Here is a 17,889-nt window from a genome sequence, read left to right on the forward strand (position 1 = left end):
GGGGAATTTCTTTACTCAGAGAGTGGTAGCTGTGTGGAATGAGCTTCCAGTAGAAGTGGTAGAGGCAGGTTCGGTATTGTCATTTAAAGTAAAATTGGATAGGTATATGGACAGGAAAGGAATGGAAGGTTATGGGCTGAGTGCGGATCAGTGGGACTAGGTGAAAGTAAGCGTTCGGCACGGATGAGAAGGGCCGAGATGGCCTGTTTCCGTGCTGTAATTGTTAAATGATTATATGGATGTTGCCAGGACTTGAGAAACTGAGTTACAGAGAAAGGTTGAATAGGTTAGGACTTTATTCCCTGGAGCGTAGGAGAATGAGGAGTGATTTGATAGAGGTGTATAAAATTATGATGGTTATAGATAGAGTGAATGCAAGCAGGTTTTTCCACTGAGGCTAGGGGAGAGAAAAAACAGAGGTCATGAGTTAAGGGTGAAGGGGCAAAAGTTTAAAGGGAACATTGGGAGGGCTTCACACAGTGAGTGGTGGGAGTGTGGAATGAGCTGCCAGATGAAGTGGTGAATGCGGGCTCACGAGGAGCGGGTACTTCCCATCCCCATACAAGCAATTTTGGTTGATAACAACATGCAAAGGTACATAAATACTATTGATAACCCATGGGTGAAATTGACTCTTAAAATATGGAAAACTACTATAAAAGAATATAATCCAGAGGGAGATATTGCAATTCTTAAATGGTGTGCATATGACTTGGATTTTACACCAAATAAATTGGATGCTAGATTTAAGGACTGGACAGCTAAAGGAATAACAGTTCTTTGCAACATAATGAAAGAAGGAACACTGTTCAGTTTTGAAATGCTTAAAGAGAAACACTTATTAGAAAAACAATATTTTTATCGGTATTTACAGATGTGACAATATGTTAATAAGATGCTTAAAAATGTAACCAAGGCAAGTACATGCTTGATAGAGCTATTTAGAAAAGCATATAATTCAGATAACAGTAGTAGAATCATTTCAAGCATGTATAAGGGGTTGTCAAATCTTAAAACACATTCGACTTCATACATTAAAACAAAATGGGAGAAGGAAGGAGGGAGAATAATATGGAGGTATCAATGGAAGTGTACCAGTTCACATAAATGGAGGGAGTTTGAATGGAAAAACTTGATAGTTTTTCTCAGAAATCCCATAATGATAGTAACCTCCCTGTTTGCTACAGAAATTGTGGAAATCAAAATCAAAGCATTATCATATTTTTGGGATGCCCTGTTATCAAAAATTATTGGAGGGGGATACACAATGCCCTACAAGACATCTTTAAATGTGAAATACCCTTAGAGAGTAAGACCATATATTTTGGATATATACCTCAAGAATGGTTGAAAAGAGATAAATATTTAATGAATATACTATTGGTGGCTGGGAAAAAGACTCTTACTAGGAAATGGTTATCACAGGAGAGCTCAACTTTAAATACACAGATGGAAATTACAATGGACATTTACAAAATGGAGAAGATAACAGCATCTGTTAATCATAAGCTGGAACAATTTGATTCATACTGGGAAAAATGGTTTAACTACATAATGCCTCATGGGCCTGATTTTATTCTCACAAATCAATGAATATGTTGTAAAAAAATAACTCTCTACTTGTACATAGTTTTTTCCTTTTGCTTGTTTTTTCTTTCCACTCTTTTCTATAAGTGTATACCTCAGATAAATACTTTGTGGAGATTTGTGATATATATGATTATATGATACATATGTACAATGTCTGAAATACATCTTATAGAAATGTTTGTTTGATGATGAACTTCAATAAAAAAAATTACAAAAAAAAAAGAAAAACTTGGACAGGGATATGGATGAGAGGGGTTTGAAGGGATATGGCCCAGGTGCAGGTCAGTAGGACCAGGCAGAAAAATGGTTCGACACAGCCAAGAAGGGCCAAAAGGCCTGTTTCTGTGCTGTAATGTTCTATGGTTCGATGGGGATATTAGAGGGACGTTTTTTACTCAGAGAGTGGTTGGTGTGTGGAATGCACTGCCTGACAGATACACTAGTGAAATTTAAGAGACTACTAGACAGGTATATGGAGGAATTTCAGGTCAGGGTTATATGGGAGGTAGGGTTTAAGGGTCGGCACAACATTGTGGGCCGAAGCTCCTGTACTGTGCTATATTGTTCTCTATGTTCTATAACATCAATCAACCAATGGGCATGAGTAGGCAGAGCGGCATCTTTCCATTTAAGCAACAAAACTCTTCTGGCTAAAAAAGAAATAAAAGCCAAAACATGCAAATTATTCAGCTTAAGAGTAAAATTATTTCCTCCAACATGCCAAACAAGGCATTCAGAGGGTTGGGTTTAGAGTTTACTTTAAAAAGCTCCAAAAAAGTTTGAAATACTTCTTTCCAAAATTTATCAAGCCGTGGGCAGGACCAAAACATATGAATTCGAGAGGCCTCTTCGACATTATACCTATTACAGTATGGAGAACAATCTGAGTAAAAACGAGAGAGCTTATCTTTAGTCATATAGGCTCTATGAACTACTTTAAATTGTAAAAGAGAGTGACACACACATAATGAAGTGATGTGAACAAGTTTAAAAATTTCATTCCAAGTATCCTCATCAATTGAAAACTGTAGGTCTTGTTCCCAGAGATCTTTTAATTTTGTCTAATGGAATGTTTCTCATTGCCAACAACATACTATAAATATTAGAAATAGATCCATTATGAAAAGGTTTCAGAGTGAAAATGGTATCAATTAAATTCTTATCTGGACATTTAGGAAATGTATGAAGTTGAGAACGCAAGAAGTCTAATTCGTAAATATCTAAAAAAGTGAGCTTTATGAAGATTATATTAATAGATATTTGATCAAATGAGGAAAGACCATCTCCAACAAACAGATCCTAAAAACATTTAATACCTAGTCTATTCCACTGTTTAAAAACTACATCAGTCAAAGAAGGTTTAAAAAGTAATTAGAAAAAATGGGACTAGAGAGTGAATAACCAAATGTCCTAAAGAATTTTCTAAATTGTAACCAAATTCTCAAAGAATGTTTAACTATATAATTATCAGTTAAATTACTTAAGGATAGAGGAATTGAAGAACCAAGAAGACAAATGTTTAATTTTTATAGGTGCGCCATAGAAAGCATTCTTCTAGGGTGCATCACAACCTGGTATGGAAGTTCGAGACGTACAAAAAAGCTGGATGAACTCAGCAGATCGGGCAGCATCCGTTGAAAGAAGCAGTCAACGTTTTGGGTCAAAACCCTTCGTCAGGACTAAAGAAGGAGGGGGTGGGGCCCTATAAAGAAGGTGGGGAGAGGGTGGAAAATCCATCAGAGGAAAGATCAAGGGGTGGGGGAAGGGGAGCAGGGAGGTGATCGGCAGGAGAGGTAAAGAAGGAATCTAAGGGGAAAGTACTATGGGCAGTAGAAGAAGTCTTTTTGTCCCACAAAAAGGTACAGGAGCATGAAGATTCGTACGGCCAGATTTGGGAACAGCTTCTTTCCAACTGTGATCAGACTGCTGAACGGATCCTGACCCGGATCTGGGCCGTACCTTCCAAATATCTGGACCTGACTTGCACTACACTTTACTTTCCCTTTTCTATTTTTCTAATTATGATTTATAATTTAAATTTTTATTATATTTACCTTGATTTGTACTTCAGGGAGCGTGAAGTACAGAAACAAATATCACTGTGATGATTGTACGCTCTAGTATCAATTGTTTGGTGACAATAAAGTAAAGTAAATGATAGAAAATTTATTAACAGAATTAACTTCTGAATAGACTCAAACCGGACAGTCATCACGATTAATATAATATAACCAAAACATAAGGTAGCTTATGTTGACTGCCCAGTAGTAAAACCTAAAATTGGGTAGAGCTAATCCTTCATTTTTTTTAGTTTTCTGAAGGTGAACTTTGTTTAATCAGGGGATTTTATTCTTCCATAAATAAGAAGATATAATCGAGTCTAAAAGAGTCAAAAAAAGGAGTTAGGAATAAAAACAGGTAGGGCTTGAAATAAATATAAAAATTTAGGCAATAAGGAAAGGGGAGACCAGTTTGATAGTACCTTCTTAACATATTCCAAAAGAGTGATAAAGTTTTCTTTAAAAAGAAATTTATAATTTCTAGTAATTGTTATACCCAAATAAGTAAATTGATTTCTTACAATTTTAAAAGGTCAGAGTTGACTGATACCAAATTATTCAAAGGAAAATGTTCATTCTTATGAAGATTAAGTTTATATCCTGACTGAACTGACTGAATTCAGAAAGTAAAAGTACTGAGGGTAGAGAGGACTCCACATTAGAGATGTAGAGCAAAAGGTCATCAGCATAAAGCGACAACTTATGAGTTATGACAACTTATTTTATCCTTAAAATACCCGAGATATCAACGGATTCATGAAACACGATGGCTAAAGGCTCTAAAGCCAAATCAAAAAGCCAAGGACTCAAAGGACATCCTTGTCTGGTACCACATTGGAGATTAAATGGTTTAGAACTCAAGAGTTAGTAAGAACCTGTGCAGTGGGAGATAAATAAAGTAATTTAATCTATTAACCGAAACTGGACCCAAAGTTAAATTTTTCTAATATTTTAAATAAATAATTCCATTCAACCCGATCAAGGGCTTTCTCAGCATCTAAAGAGATAACACATTCCACAGTTTCTTTAGAGAGAGAGAGTAAATAACATTCAGTAAATGAAGAATGCTAAAATGAGAATAACGATTGTTAATAGATCCGGTCTGGTCATCAGAAATAACAGAAGGCTAATGTTTTCCATTCTATGAGCCAAAAGTTTAGATAAAAATTTTAGCATCAACATTAAGAAATAGGTCTGTAGGAAGAACAATCATTTGGATCTTTATTCTTTTTGAGAATAAGTGAAAGAGAGGCGTCATAAAAAGATTGTGGCAACCTGCCTAATTTAAAAGAGTCAGAAAAAACAGAAAGTAAGTGAGGAATAAGCAAAGGAGCAAAAGTCTTATAAAACTCTCCAGAAAATCCTTCAGGATCAGGAGCCTTCCCTGAACTCAGAGAATGGACAACCCGGGTAATTTCCTCAGAAGGAAAAGGTTGATCTAACCATTTTCAATTAACCTCAGAAAGTGAGGGAAATATTTAAATGATTTAGAAAATTATTCATAGCAAAACTGGCTTTAGGAGAATATACAGTTATACAGTTTAGAGTAAAATTCGCTAAAAGTATCATTTATTTCTAATTAATCAGAAGTTATATTACCATTCGCTTTGGAGATTTAGTTAATTTGACATTTAACTATTAAAGTTTTAAGTTGATTGCCAAAAGTTTGCCCATCGACAGGTTTGCCCATTGACAGGTTACTATCAATGCAATGCTCCTCAGACAGGATGAAGAGGTCAATACTCCCCAATGCCATTAGGCTTTACAATTCTACCGCCAGGACTTAAGAACTTTTTAAAAAGCTATTATTAATGCTTTTTGAGATAGTGATTTAGATGCATATCATATTTTTTACTGAGTTAAGTATTGTATGTAATTAGTTTTGCTACAACAACTGTATGGGACATTGGAAAAAAAGTTGAATTTCCCCATGGGGATGAAATTCTATATCTATTTTATCACCATGAACATAAAATTGACTTTTATCTTTTAAAAGTTGAGTTTCAACAGGGTAAGTTAAGAACAGATCATACAGATCATATTTAGTTTTAATTTCAACACGTCTTTTATATAAGACGGGATCCAGATTCCAGATCAGAAGTGCATTTATGATCTAAATGTTTCAGCTGATTGGCTATATCAGTTCTCTCCTTATTAGCTTTTTTCATAATACTTGCTGTATAGGAACTAAATTGGCCTCTAATATAAGCCTTGAAAGCATCCCAAATAATAAGGCTAGAAGTGCCATCTAGCATATTCTCTTCAAAGAAAAAATTTGACTTCCTAAAAATTTTAATAAAGTCTTATCTGATAATAAAATTGGATTAAAACGCCAAAATCTGTTTGATCGAGAAACACCCGGAAGATTTACAGATAAAAAGACCGGGACATGATCTGAAACAGCAATTTCTTTATATTCACAGGATCGAACAGAGGGTATCAAATGAACATGAGAAAAAAAAAGGAATATTCTCTACTTGTTGGATGTAAGAAATGCCAAACATCAATAATGTCACATTTCATTTAATAAATAAAAGCATCTGTCATATAGTTATAGTCTATTGAGGCCTCAACTTTAAAAATGAAAACTAAAAGCTGACTGAAAAATATCCGGAGATTATCTTCAGCATGCAAATTATAATGATTGAACTAAATAATTTCACTTTTGCACAAGAGTAATCTCATATGATTGTAAAACAATTGGAATTGCATGTCAGAGTTCCCTTTCAGATGCACAGCTGGACCTTGTCCAGGAGTAGGGCTATAACTCTCATGACTGTGCAAATTTAATTCATGTTGGACAGAGTGGCCGATGAAATAACATCTTCCTCATCAAAGCATTGGGAAGGAGTGTACACACCATGTTGTCTATTTTAACTGTGTTGCACTTCAATGATCCAGAAAGTGGAAACATAGGTTCAAATATTATCACATAACATAAAGCAGAAATATTAAAATATTGTAATTTATCATACTTCTTAAAACTATCAAGACAAGACTAGAGACGTCTTATGTTTATTAGAAGCTTCAGGTATATATTATCATTACTACCTGAGTTATAGGAAAAAGTTGAATATATTAGGAATTTATTCCCTGGAGCATAGCAGAATGAGAGGAGATAGGATCAAGGAAAACACAGATATGACAAGGTATAGGTAGTTTAAATGCAAGTAGGCTTCTTTTTTACAGCGAATGGGTGAGACTAGAACCAGAAGTTGTAGGTTAAATGTTTAAGAAGAACTTCACTCACTCAGAAGGTGGATCAAGCATGGAACAAGTTGCCAGCACAAGTGGGCGATGCAGGTTCAATTGCAATATCTAAGAGATGGGATGGGTATGGAGGGTATGGTTCTGGTGTGTGTTGATGGGTATAGGTAGAACATTTTGAACATACAGATCAGATGGGCCAGAAGGACTTTCTGTGTTGCAGTGCTCTATGACTCTATCAGTTCCTGTTCAAGATCTCTGTATCAGGAAATTAAGAGGAAACATGTTCATCACTGTATGCATACCTAAAAATCGTTTTCTGTCTCAGTATGGAGAGCAAGTAATGTTAGGAATATATGTTAGGAAATGAGTACTGATAATACACACAATCTTACAGTTTATCAACAGAGGATAAACAATCATTATATACCCTAGCTCAAATTCTAATCTAGCTTCTCCAAGTTATTTTAAGTCTATTGATTATCTGTTGACTTGCATTGGGTTAAACAAATTTATTATTCCGCACAAGTGAAGACATTAAAAAATCTTTGATCCAGCCCAAATTCTTGCAGACTCTGCTTCCCCCTTCAACCCTGCAAAACAAATGCTTTGGCCAATTAAAGCCAAGTCATTTTGAACAAGGAAATTAAGAAGTAAATTCTGCAAAGCAAAATCTGCAATAATACATAAGAAGGATGGAATATTTTTGAGAGAAAAATAGTATGATACCACAATGTCAAAATTGGGTGAAGACTTGATCATAACTGATTTTATCATAAAACAAACTTATAAAATAATAAAACTCTCACTAATGTTCTCTAGGACAGATAATACATTTCATTACAAACATACCAAGTATTTGTTTTATTGATGATTGATTTGTTTTCTTTCAGTCTTTTCAGAAGTTCATCCTTTTCATTTTGCATGAGCTTTATTGTTCTTTCATGTTCTTCTGTGAAATATCATAGTAGAATTTCAGAATTAATTTTCGATCAAAAGAGACTATTAAAATGATTAATTTTGATTTATTTTGTGGACACTCTATGAATTAATAACTTAAGTGAAAAGTCTACTAAAACTTACTTTCCTAAATGTAGAACTCCAGATCTGTTTGGTCAAAGCTACGGGAGCTAATACACATTTCTGTCATTTTCTTACTATGCAAACAATGGCTTTGTCACTTATTAAGAATCAAGACAAGGTCCCATAGGGGATGTTGGCCAAGAAGGTTCAGTCGCTTAGCATACAGGATGAGGTATTAAATTGGATTAAAAATTGGCTTCAAGGAAAAAGCAAGAGAGTGGAAATCGATGGTTGCCCCTTTGATTGGAGGCCTTTCACTAGTAGTGTGTCTAATACGTCAACAATCTGGATGATATTGTAGTAAATTGGATCAACAAATTTGAAGATAACATCAAAATTGCAGGCAGAGTTGACAGTGAAAGACTATCAAAGCTTGTAGTGGGATTGGGACCAGCTGGAAAAATGGGCTGAAAAATGGCAGATGGAATTTAACAGAGACAAGTGTGAAGTGTTGCGCTTTGGGAGAAAAAAAAAATCAGGCTAGACATTACACAGTAGGGCGAGTAGTGCAGTAGTACATGGATCTGGGAATGAAGTTTCATAACTCCCTCAAAGTGAGCACCACATAGCATAGTGGCTAGCGCAACAATGCTCAGGGCATCAAAAGTTCCAACTTCCTCTGTAAGAAACTTTGTGAGCAGATGAGATTCCTCCAGGTACTTTGGCTTTCTGCACAGTCTAAAGATGTACCAGTTAGAAAGTTGATTGGTTATTGTAAAATGTTCTGCAATGAGGCGAGGGTTAAATTGGTAGGTTGCTGGATGGCGTGACTTGTTCAGTTGGAATGGCCTGTTCTGTGCTGAACCTTTAAATAAGTAAAGTAAAAATGGCATCACAGGTAGTGAAAAGGGCTTTTGGCACATTAAACAAAATGCTGAAGGAACTCAGCAGGCCAGTATTATCTAGGAAAAGAGTGCAAGTTAAAACCTTCAGCTTTCATTCATCAAAGGATTGAGTGTAGGAGTTAGGATGTGAGGTTGTACAAGGTGTTGGAGAGGCCTAATCTGGGTATATTGTGTATTGCTCTGGTCACCTACCTGCAGGAAAGATATTGAGGACCTGTGTTATAGACACAGAACATAGAAAATCTACAGTACATACAGGCCCTTCGGCCCACAAAGCTGTGCTGAACATGTCCCTACTTCAGAAATTACCTAGGCTTACCCATAGCCCTCTATTTTACAAAGCTCCATGTACCTATCTAAAAGTTTCTTAAAAGACCCTATTGTATCCGCCTCCCCTACCTTTGCCGGCAGCCCATTCCACGCACTCACCGCTCTCTGAGTAAAAAACTTACCCCTGATATCTCCACTGGAAGAGACTCCGCCTACTGTTTAATGGAGTGACACACAGATTTGTGTGGCTGCAATTAATTCTTCCTTTTCCTCAGTTTAAACTTTGAATTTTTAACTTTTATTTGTCGGATCTTAGAGGGGAATAGTTGTTACTATGTCACAATCTTTAAGAAGTGGAAAGCAGCTTCCTGAATCCAGCAATGGAAAGGGGAAAAAGTCGGAGGAAACACCAGCTTCAGCTGAGCGTCTAGAAAATTCGCTGATGGGTTTCGATAAGAAGATAGACAACAACACGGTGCCCAGATTCTACCTGTCGCCCTGGCTATGAAGGATGGGTCTGGCCCCTTTCCCGCGCAACACCCCTGTCAGCTGGTCGTTGCCGCCATACCTGTCCTTTGTAGAAAAGTTCTTTCAGGTCAATGCCTTTGACCACAGGGCCATCAGGCAATAAGGTCCTGCAGGCACTGCAGGAGAAGGATGTGATGGACACAGTGGGGTGGTTCCCTGAGCAGACCATCCAGTTCATCTGGCAAAATGCCTCATCGCCAGACCTCACCAACAGGCACCAAGACCTCGTCTGGCTGGTGGTGAGAGGAGCCCTCCCAGTCAGATCTCTCCTATACGCCCAGAATGTCGTCTCCACATCCCGCTGCCCACGGGATGACTGCAGTGAGGAGTCGTCGATGACCCAACTCTTTGCACACTGTGGGTTCGCAGAGATGGTATGGAGGAGGATGGAAAGGACAGTGTCGAGATTCATCCCCAGCAGCTGCGTAACAGAGGTCTCTCTGATCTACGGGCTGTTCTCGGGGACGCACACGGAGACCAACATCCAGTGCTGCTCGCAGATTATCAACTCGGTGAAAGACGCTCTTTGGTTGGCCCGAAACTTGACGGTCTACCAGCACATGGAGATGGTTGTGGGAGAATGCTGCCGACTGGCACATTCTCGGCTGCAGGAGTACGTGCTGAGGGCCGCACTGAAACTTGGTGCAGCCACCGCAAGGGCCCGGTGGGGAAGGACCACAGTCTAGGGTTCTTCTCCCACGGGATTTGGGGGGGGGGGGGGGGGCTGGTGTATACCCCTCAATTAGGGTATGTAAATATGGAATAACAGAGTCCCACCTGGGTGGCAAAAAGATACGGAAATGTAAAGACCGTAATGGAAACATTTGTAAACAATTGAGAGTCATTGAATGGTTTATTGTACATAGTTTTATTTTTGAGTAAAGTATATTTTGTTTAATTAAAAAAACACGGTAAAACTTGATGCTACCTCTTCTGAGATGAAGTCGTTATGAGAGAGTTTTCAATTTGTGCAGGAAAACATTATTTCCCTGAATTCTGAATTTAAAGAGGCGAAGCGGCAAATCGTGGAGATTTCAACTCGCTTGGAAAAGTCTCAACATAAGATTATCGATTTGGAAGCAAGATCTCGTCAGAATAATATTTGAATTGTTGGATTGAAGGAAGGGTATGAGACTGGAGATTTATTAGACTATTTTGCTAACTTGTTTCAATCTCTGTTTCTGGATATTTTACCTCAACCTCCTGACATTGAAAGAGCACATAGAATTTTCACTGCGACATCTTGAGATAAACCAATGTCAGTTTTGGTCTGCTTCCTTCGTTTTAAAGTAAAAGACCAAATCATAAAATATGCAAGGAAACAAAGAATTTCTAAATTTAAAGGTTGTTTGTAATATACATAAATGATCTGGATGATGGGGTGGTAAATTGGATTAGTAAGTATGCTGATGATACTAAGGTAGGAGGTGTTGTGGATAATGAGGTGGGTTTTCAAAGCTTGCAGGGAGATTTATGCCGGTTAGAAGAATGGGCTGAACGTTGACAGATGGAGTTTAATGCTGAGAAGTGTGAGGTTCTACATTTTGGCAGGAATAATCCAAATAGAACATACAGGGTAAATGGTAGGGCATTGAGGAATGCAGTGGAACAGAGAGATCTAGGAATAACAGTGCATAGTTCCCTGAAGGTGGAGTCTCATGTAGATAGGGTGGTGAAGAAGGCTTTTGGAACGCTGGCCTTTATAAATCAGAGCATTGAGTACAGAAGTTGGGATGTAATGTTAAAATTGTACAAGGCCAAATTTGGAATATTGTGTACAGTTCTGGTCACCGAATTATAGGAAAGGTATCAATAAATTAGAGAGAGTGCAGAGACGATTTACTAGGATGCTACCTGGGTTTCAGCACTTAAGTTACAGAGAAAGGTTGAACAAGTTAGGTCTCTATTCATTGGAGCGTAGAAGGTTGAGGGGGGATTTGATCGAGGTATTTAAAATGTTGAGAGGGATAGATAGAGTTGACGTGAATAGGCTGTTTCCATTGAGAGTAGGGGAGATTCAAACGAGAGGACATGATTTGAGAGTTAGGGGGCAAAAGTTTAAGGGAAACACGAGGGGGTATTTCTTTACTCAGAGAGTGATAGCTGTGTGGAATGAGCTTCCTGTAGAAGTAGTAGAGGCCAGTTCAGTTGTGTCATTTAAGGTAAAATTGGATAGGTATATGGACAGGAAAGGAGTGGAGGGTTATGGGCTGAGTGCGGGTAGGTGGGACTAGGTGAGATTAAGAGTTCGGCATGGTCTAGGAGGGCCGGAATGGCCTGTTTCCATGCTGTGATTGTTATATGGTTATATGGTTCCGAGATTCATTTTTATGAAGATTATCCACGGGAAGTTATGGACCCGCGGTCTAAATTCGTTCCAATCATGAAGGTAGCCTATGATAAGGGATTATTCCCATCACTTCAATATCCAGCCTGATTAAAATTATTTTCCAAAGATTCGACTCCACATGTTTTTCTGGACCCCAAAGAGGCATTGGACTATGTTAACTATTCCGATTGTAGTCGAGGTTTGAATGGTTTTAGCTCTGCAGAATAGGAAAGTAAGGATAACTCAATAGCCCAATGCCAGTACCTGGTGATACCAAAGAGGTGGCAGAAACAACTCCACTCTCACTTGAATGAGACATGAAACTGACCTTTAAGGTTTAGTACGTAAATTTTATGTTCGTGAACAGTGAGTTGAAGCTGCTGACCCATTTCATCGAGCTTTTTCTTGAGTTGGTGACATTCTTGTTGAAATTGCTTTACTTGTGTGCTACGTTGTTCATCACATGGTTGATATTCAGGATTGAAGTTTTCCTTTCCAGAAAGCTGATCTGTGAAGTAAATTTTTAATGGGAAAAATTCACAAATTTTCATTACTATTCTTAAAAAAACTTTTTAATGCTAAGGTTTTGGATCACTTTCTTATATAAGTATTCATAACAAGATTAAAAGCTTTGAAATGATTAGAGTGAAATTAAATTTCTTTTCAGTATATTCTAAACTTTAAGTCTCATGATAAGAGAACAAATAGAACTTCTTCATATCTTATCAGATATTGTTTATTTTAACTTGTAGTCAAATGTCATGAAAATCTTTGCCTCACTGAAATAAATCAAATGGGCACTCTGTCTATATAAATAATTTCATTAAGACATCAACCAGTTTTAGTTTTTGAATTTAGAAAGAGTAAGTGAAATACCATATATAACCATATAACAATTACAGCATAGAAACAGGCCATCTCGGCCCTTCTAGTCCGTGCCAACGCTTACACTCACCTAGTCCCAGTGGCCCGCATTTAGCCCATAACCCTCCATTCCTTTCCTGTCCATATATCTATCCAATTTTACTTTAAATGACAATACCAAACCTGCCTCTACCACTTCTACTGGAAGCTCCTTCCATACAGCAACCACACTCTGAGTAAAGAAATTCCCCCTCGTGTTATCCTTAAACTTTTGCCCCTTAACTCTCAAATCATGTCCTCTTGTTTGAATCTCCCCTACTCTCAAAGCCTATCCACGTCAACTCGATCTATCCCTCTCAAAATTTTAAATACCTCGATCAAATCCCCCCTCAACCTTCTACGCTCCAATGAATAGAGACCTAACTTGTTCAACCATATTTACTTTCATTTTGCTGTACACTGGTATATAACTTACGTCGCATATAATCTAGTTCTTGCTTGATCTGAAGTTCTGACATCTCAAGTTTTCTAAGCTGCGCCTCCTTTTGGGTTTTATATTCTTTGTGTTGCTTTTCCATTTCTATTAGTGCATTCTGTAGATCTAATTTATTCTAAAGGAAAAAAGATAATGTATAAATAATATTGCCTACATCATTTTAGAAGAATGAGAAGCATACACATGAACTTTCCTTTTCCCATCTGAAAGTACATATGTGAAAGGGACAACTTGTCACAATGCCTCTCCACAATCTGTCCAAAATACAAGGGATGATTGATAAGTTTATGGCCTAAGGTAGAAGGAGTCAATTTTAGAAAACCTAGCATTTATTTTTCAACATAGTCCCCTCGTACATTTACACTTAGTCCAGCGATCGTGTAGCATATGGATCTTGGACCTCCAGAAAGTGTCCACAGCAGGGGTGATTGATAAGTTTGTGGCTTAAGGTAGAAGGAGATGAGTTATAACCATATAACAATTACAGCACAGAAACAGGCCATCTCGGCCCTTCTAGTCCATGCCAACGCTTACACTCACCTAGTCCCAGTGGCCCGCACTTAGCCCATAACCCTCCATTCCTTTCCTGTCCATATATCTATCCAATTTTACTTTAAATGACAATACCAAACCTGCCTCTACCACTTCTACTGGAAGCTCCTTCTATACAGCAACCACACTCTGAGTAAAGAAATTCCCCCTCGTGTTATCCTTAAACTTTTGCCCCTTAACTCTCAAATCATGTCCTCTTGTTTGAATCTCCCCTACTCTCAAAGCCTATCCACGTCAACTCGATCTATCCCCCTCATTATTTTAAATACCTCTATCAAGTTCCCGCTCAACCTTCTACGCTCCAAATAATAAAGACCTAACTTGTTTAACCTTTCCCTGTAACTTAGGTGCTGAAACCCAGGTAACATTCTAGTAAGTCTTCTCTGTACTCTCTCTATTTTGTTGACATCTTTCCTATAATTTGGTGACCAGAACTGTACACAATACTCCAAATTCGGCCTTACCAATGCCTTGTACAATTTTAACATTACATCCCAACTCCTATAATTAATGCTTCGATTTATAAAGGCCAGCATACCAAAAGCTTTCTTCACCACCCAATCCACATGAGATTCCACCTTCAGGGAACTATGCACCATTATTCCTAGATCACTCTGTTCTACTGCATTTTTCAATGCCCTACCATTTACCATGTATATCCTATTTGGATTATTCCTACCAAAATGTAGCACCTCACACTTATCAGCATTAAACTCCATCTGCCATCATTCAGCCCACTTTTCTAACTGGCCTAAATCTCTCTGCAAACTTTGAAAACCTACTTCATTATCCACAATGCCACCTACCTTAGTATCATCTGCATACTTACTAATCCAATTTACCACCCCATCATCCAGATCATTAACGTATATGACAAACAACATTGGTCCCAGTACAGATCCCTGAGGCACACCACTAGTCACCGGCCTCCAATCTGACAAAACAGTTATCCACCACTACTCTCTGGCATCTCCCATCCAGCCACTGTTGAATCAATTTCACTATTCAATATTAATACCCAACGTTTGAACCTTCCTAACTAACCTTCCGTGCGGAGCCTTGTCAAAGGCCTTACTGAAGTCCTTATAGACAACATCCACCGCTTTACCCTCATCAACTTTCCTCGTTACCTCTTCAAAAATTCAGTAAGATTTGTCAAACATGACTTTCCACGCACAAATCCATGTTGACTGTTCCTAATCAGACCCTGTCTATCCGGATAATTATATATACCATCTCTAAGAATACTTTCCATTAATTTACCCACCACTGACATCAAACTGACAGGCCTATAATTGCTAGGTTTACTCTTAGAACCCTTTTTAAACAATGGAATGAGCAATACACCAATCCTCCGGCACCATCCCCGTTTCTAATAACATCTGAAATATTTCTGTCAGAGCCCCTGCTAGTTCTACACCAACTTCCCTCAAGGTCCTAGGGAATATCCTGTCAGGACCCGGAGATTTACCCACTTTTATATTCCTTAAAACTGCCAGTACTTCCTCCCCTCTAAATTGGTCCCTTAGAGAATCAGAGTAGACAGCTATGTGTGGAACCGAAAGAGATGGGGGAGATTTTGAACAATTTCTTTTCTTCTGTATTCACTAAGGAGAAGGATACTGAATTGTGTAAGGTAAGGGAAACAAGTAGGGAAGTATTGGAAACTATGACAATTAAAGAGGAGGAAGTACTGGCACTTTTAAGGAATATAAAAGTGGACAATTATAGACAATAGACAATAGGTGCAGAAGTAGACCATTCGGCCCTTCGAGCCTGCACCGCCATTTTGAGATCATGGCTGATCAATTCCTATCAATACCCGGTTCCTGCCTTGTCCCCATATCCCTTGATTCCCCTATCCATAAGATACCTATCTAGCTCCTTCTTGAAAACATCCAGAGAATTGGCCTCCACTACCTTCAGAGGCAGTGCATTCCACACCCCCACAACTCTCTGGGAGAAGAAGTTTTTCCTTAACTCTGTCCTAAATGACCTACCCCTTATTCTCAAACCATGCCCTCTGGTACTGGACTCTCCCAGCATCTGGAACATATTTCCTGCCTCTATCTTGTCCAATCCCTTAATACTCTTATATGTTTCAATCAGATCCCCTCTCAATCTCCTTAATTCCAGCGTGTACAAGCCCAGTCTCTCTAACCTCTCTGCGTAAGACAGTCCAGACATCCCAGGAATTAACCTCGTGAATCTACGCTGCACTTCCTCTACAGCCAGGATGTCCTTCCTTAACCCTGGAGACCAAAACTGTACACAATACTCCAGGTGTGGTCTCACCAGGGCTCTGTACAAATGCAAGAGGATTTCCTTGCTCTTGTACTCAATTCCCTTTGTAATAAAGGCCAACATTCCATTAGTCTTCTTCACTGCCTGCTGCACTTGCTCATTCACCTTCAGTGACTGATGAACAAGGACTCCGAGATCTCTTTGTATTACTCCCTTACCCAACTCTACACCGTTCAGATAATAATCTGCCTTCCTGTTCTTACTCCTAAAGTGGATAACCTCACACTTATTCACATTAAACGCCATCTGCCAAGTATCTGCCCACTCACCCAGCCTATCCAAGTCACCCTGAATTCTCCTAACATCCTCATCACATGTCACACTGCCACCCAGCTTAGTATCATCAGCAAATTTGCTGATGTTATTTTCTATGTCTTCATCCAAATCGTTAATGTAAATGGAAAACAGCTGTGGTCCCAATACCGAGCCCTGTGGCACCCCACTAGTCACCACCTGCCATTCCGAGAAACACCCATTCACTGTTACCCTTTGCTTTCTATCTGCCAACTAGTTTTCTATCCATGTCAATGCCTTCCCCCCGATGCCCTGAGCTTTGATTTTAACCACCAATCTTCTATGTGGGACCTTATCAAATGCCTTCTGAAAATTGAGGTACACTACATCCACTGGATCTCCCCCGTCTAACTTCCTGGTTACATCCTCGAAAAACTCCAACAGATTAGTCAAGCATGATTTACCCTTGGTAAACCCATGCTGGCTCGGCCCAATCTTATCACTGCTATCTAGATATGCCACTATTTCATCCTTAATAATGGACTCTATATCTTCCCCACCACCGATGTCAGGCTGACAGGTCGATAGTTCTCTGTTTTCTCCCTCCCTCCTTTCTTAAAAAGTGGGATAACATTAGCCATTCTCCAATCCTCAGGAACTGATCCTGAATCTAAGGAACATTGGAAAATGATTACCAATGCATCCGCAATTTCCGGGGCCACCTCCTTTAGTACCCTAGGGTGCAGACCATCTGGACCTGGGGATTTGTCAGCCTTCAGTCCCATCAGTCTTCTCATCACTGTTTCCTTCCGAATGTCAATCTGTTTCATTTCCTCTGTTACCCTATGTCCTTGGCCCATCCATACATCTGGGAGATAGCTTGTGTCTTCCTTAGTGAAAACAGATCTAAAGTACTCATTAAATTCTTCTGCCATTTCTCTGTTTCCCATAACAATTTCACCCAATTCATTCTTCAAGGGCCCAACATTGTTCTGAACTATCTTCTTTCTCTTCACATACCTAAAAAAGCTTTTGCTATCTTCCTTTATATTCCTGGCTAGCTTGCGCTCGTACCTCATTTTTTCTCCCTGTATTGTCTTTTTAGTTAAGTTCTGTTCCTTAAAAACTTCCCAGTCCTCCGGGTCCTGACAGGATATTCCCTAGGACCTTGAGGGAAGTTGGTGTGGAAATAGCTGTGGCAATTAGTTATACAGCTCTTGTTACATGCACATGCAGTTCAACTCGGAGTGATTATGCAGAAAGTTTTAAGTTAATAACTCATCGGGGTGACTGATAAGTTCGTGGCCTAAGGTAGAAGGAGATAGGTTATTAACTTCAAACGTTCTGCATAATCACTCAAAGAGGTGACCTGCATGTGCATATAACGAGAGCTGTATAACGTATCTCCTTCTACCTTAGGCCATAAACTTATCAATCACCCATCTGTGGACACTTTCTGTAATTTAATTTTTTTTATTGAAGTTCATCGTCAAACATTTCCATAAGATGTATTTCGGACATTGTACA

General features: G+C 38.6%; 1 protein-coding gene across 3 annotated transcripts in view; it reads right to left on the reverse strand.

Moving 5' to 3' along the window:
- The window catches only part of cep152 (centrosomal protein 152), a 228,502-nt gene that overhangs the window by 23,569 nt on the left and 187,044 nt on the right, over positions 1-17,889 (reverse strand). For all 3 annotated transcript variants that reach the window (XM_073032844.1, XM_073032843.1, XM_073032845.1), the window contains 3 exons: positions 13,252-13,387; positions 12,241-12,420; positions 7,710-7,809 (listed from right to left, as the gene is read on the reverse strand). In XM_073032844.1, the coding sequence (XP_072888945.1) occupies positions 7,710-7,809; positions 12,241-12,420; positions 13,252-13,387 (416 nt within the window). The remainder of the gene's footprint in view (positions 1-7,709; positions 7,810-12,240; positions 12,421-13,251; positions 13,388-17,889) is intronic.

The sequence above is a fragment of the Hemitrygon akajei genome, chromosome 30, assembly GCF_048418815.1.
Source record: "Hemitrygon akajei chromosome 30, sHemAka1.3, whole genome shotgun sequence".
Classification (NCBI taxonomy): Eukaryota; Metazoa; Chordata; class Chondrichthyes; order Myliobatiformes; family Dasyatidae; genus Hemitrygon; species Hemitrygon akajei.